Below are 3,316 nucleotides of genomic sequence, written 5' to 3'. Positions count from 1 at the left end.
ATCCGTATCTGTGTGTAGGAACCCTAACCTCTGAAGGAATAACTGCTTCAGCCCCAAACACCAGGCTGAAGGGAGTTTGCCCTGTTGCTACTTTGGGGGTGGTTCTGTCAGCCCACAGGACTAGTGGTAGCTCCTCTGCCCATTTGCCCCCAATTTCTTCCAGCTTCTTTCTCAGGTTCTCCACTATGATTTTATTGCTGGACTCTGCCTGGCCATTGGACTGAGGATTTCTGGGAGTAGACTTCTGCAATGAAATATTCCAACTAGCACAAAATGCTTCTGTCTTATTGCCAATAAACTGGGACCCATTATCGCATATTATTTCAGATGGAATACCAAACCTACAGATGATGTTGCGTTTAATAAAAGATATCACCTGGGCCTCGGTAACTTGGGAAAATGATTCCGCCTCTATCCATTTGGAGAAGTAGTCCGTCATGGCCAGCATGTAGACCTTGTTTCCTGGCGCTTTGGGCAGTGGTCCTACTATGTCCATTCCCCATTTCATAAAGGGCCAGGGAGAAATAACTGGGTGCAGAGGTTCTGCAGGCTGATGGCTGACTGGTGCATGCCTTTGGCAGGCGTCACACTTTTTCACGTATTCCATTGCATCCTTGCGCATCGTGGGCCAGAAGTACCCCTGCCTGAGGGCCTTGTTGGACAGGCTCCTGCCCCCTGCATGGTTTCCACATTCACCACTGTGGATAGCATGCAAAACAGCCTGGGCTTCATCCTTATCCAGGCACCTCAGGTAGGGTCCTGCGTGGGATTTCCTGAACAAGACACCATCAATTAACACAAATCTGGAGGCTCGCATTTTAAAGCTTCTTACCTCTTTTTTGTCTGCTGGAAGTGTGTCGTTTTGCAACCACTCTTGATAAGGCTTCCTCCAGTCTACAGCCTCCTCCTGACTGGCAGTGTTTGTTAACACCTCTTTTTCCTGTGATTGCGGTGAGCCAGCTGTGCCTTCGTTGCCTTGCTTTGCTTTTGATATTGCAGGTTCTAGCACGTGGACGATAGGTACGGTGGAGATTGTACCTGCCTTGAATGTTGCCCCCAGGGCGGCTAGGGCGTCAGCCTCCACGTTCTGGTCTCTGGGGATTTGCTTAATGTTGAAGGTCTGGAACCTGAGTTTTAATGCTTGCGCTATTTCCAGGTAGGCCATCATAGTGGGGTCCCTGGCTGCATAAGTGTTATTTACATGATTCACGATGAGTTGGGAGTCACTGTATACCCGGAGGTGCCGATTTTTAGATCCGAGCCAGTGCAGACCCAGGATCAAGGCCTCGTATTCTGCCTCGTTATTGGTAGCTTTGAATTCGCACCGAACTGCCTGGACCAGCTGGTCCCCTTGAGGTGACTTAAGGACCAGACCCACTCCTGCTCCCTTCATATTTGAGGCTCCATCTACATTCAGCTCCCATACTTGCTCTCCTTTATCCTCCTCCAGAGTAAGGATTTCCTTTTCAGCCTGCATCTGGAGGGAGGGGGAAAAGTCGGAGACAAAGTCTGCCAGAGCCTGGGACTTGATTGCTGTCCGAGGTTCGAATTTCAGATCGTAGCCACTCAGGTGTATGGACCATTTGGCCATTCTTCCTGATAACTCTGGTTTCCTCATTATAGTCTTAAGAGGGTAGTTAGTTATCACAGATATAGTATGGGATTCAAAATAAGGTCGCAATTTATAGGAGGTCGTCACCGGCGCAAGTACAAGTTTTTCGAGTGAGGTGTACCTGGTCTCTGCGCAGTAGCGGGGACTTACCGACATAGTATATCTTTGGATCCGCATTCCTTCTTGCTCTCGTACTAACACCGCACCGACACCACCTCCGTCACCGAGAGGTACAAAGACAAGGGTTCTCCGTGTTCGGTTTTGATAGGAGTGGTGGAGTGCTCGGATATCTTTTCACTCGTTGAGTCGCCTCATGTTCCTCCGTCCACTCGAACTTCGACTCTTCCTTAGGATGTCATAGAACACCGCACACTGTCCGAGGACCTTGCTATGAATCTGTTCAGAGCAGCTACTCGTCCCGTCAGACGCTGCACGTCCTTCGGCTTTTGAGGTGACTCTAGCTGGAGTATGGCTTTGATTTGATCGGTGCTGGCTTCTATCCCCCTCTGCGTGACCATATATCCCAGGAATTTCCCACTGGAGACTCCGAAAGTGCACTTCGAGGGATTCAGCTTCATTTCATATTTTCTCAGGGTGCTGAAAGTGTCAGCCAGATGTTCAACGTGCTGGGCAGCTTGCTTTGATTTCACCACCATGTCGTCGATGTATACCTCCATGGTTCGGCCTATTTGCTCTTTGAACATAGTGTTCACCACCGGTAGGTGGAACCGCATTCTTTAGACCAAAGGGCATCACGTTATAACAATAGATACCTCGTTCTGACCTGAATGCCGTTTTCTCTTGATCATCAGGGTGCATCTTGATCTGGTTGTAGCCACTCCAAGCATCCAGGAATGTGAGCATTTCATGGCTCCGCCGTGGCATCCACCATAGCGTCTATGTGCGGCAATGAACGGGTCCTTAGGGCAAGCCTTGTTTAGGTCCGTAAAATCGACACAAACCCTCCACTTGCCATTCTTTTTCGGAACTACCACCACATTAGATAGCCATTCCGGGTATTTTACTTCCCCGATTTTTCCAAAGCGAGCAAAGGTTGTCTACCTCCTGGTTTATGACTGGTTCCTCTCTGGAGCAATCTTCCTCCTCTTCTGCTGGATAGGTTTATAGCTTGGGTCCACACTCAGCTTGTGTGTTATGATACTTGGATCTATACCTACCATGTCATGGTGGGACCAAGCAAAGCAATCCATGTTAGCTCTCAATAATTGAACAAGATCCTGACGGACTTTACCTGTGCATTCTGACCCGATGAGTATGGTTCGTTCTGGTTGCAGCTCATCCAGGCTGACCTCGTCTAGCTCTGCCTGAGGTGGCTCGACGTATTCTTCCTGGATGCTCTGGCTCTGTAATTGCTATGCTGGCGGTCTGGCCGTTGATTTTAGGGCTATCTTGTAGCAATTCTTGGCTTCTTCCTGATCCCCACGTATCTCTTGTACTCCCCAAGGCGTTGGGAATTTCAGGCATTGGTGGTAAGTCGAAGGTACCGCCTTCATTTCGTGGATCCAGGGCCTGCCAAGAATCACATTGTAAGTAGAGGGCCCATCAATAACCAAGTATCTTACCTGCTTGTTGATTCCTTTGGCATAGGTCGGGATGACGATTTCTCCCAGAGAGTGCTTCGTTTCGCCACTAAAACCGACTAGAGGTACCTCTTTTGTTGCCAAATCCTTCTCGCTGAACCCC

At 49.2% G+C, this 3,316-nt stretch overlaps 1 protein-coding gene across 1 annotated transcript; it reads right to left on the bottom strand.

The window, feature by feature from the left end:
- Positions 1–734: 734 nt before the first annotated feature.
- On the bottom strand, positions 735–1,618 carry LOC141601623 (uncharacterized). Its single transcript, XM_074421918.1, has 2 exons — positions 833–1,618; positions 735–773 (listed from the first exon to the last, which is right to left on the bottom strand). The coding sequence occupies exons 1-2, from the start codon at positions 1,616–1,618 to the stop codon at positions 735–737; spliced, it is 825 nt and encodes a 274-aa protein (XP_074278019.1).
- Positions 1,619–3,316: the final 1,698 nt, after the last annotated feature.

This window comes from Silene latifolia, chromosome 9 (assembly GCF_048544455.1).
Source record: "Silene latifolia isolate original U9 population chromosome 9, ASM4854445v1, whole genome shotgun sequence".
Classification (NCBI taxonomy): Eukaryota; Viridiplantae; Streptophyta; class Magnoliopsida; order Caryophyllales; family Caryophyllaceae; genus Silene; species Silene latifolia.
This window is presented reverse-complemented; position numbering and strand designations above follow the sequence as displayed.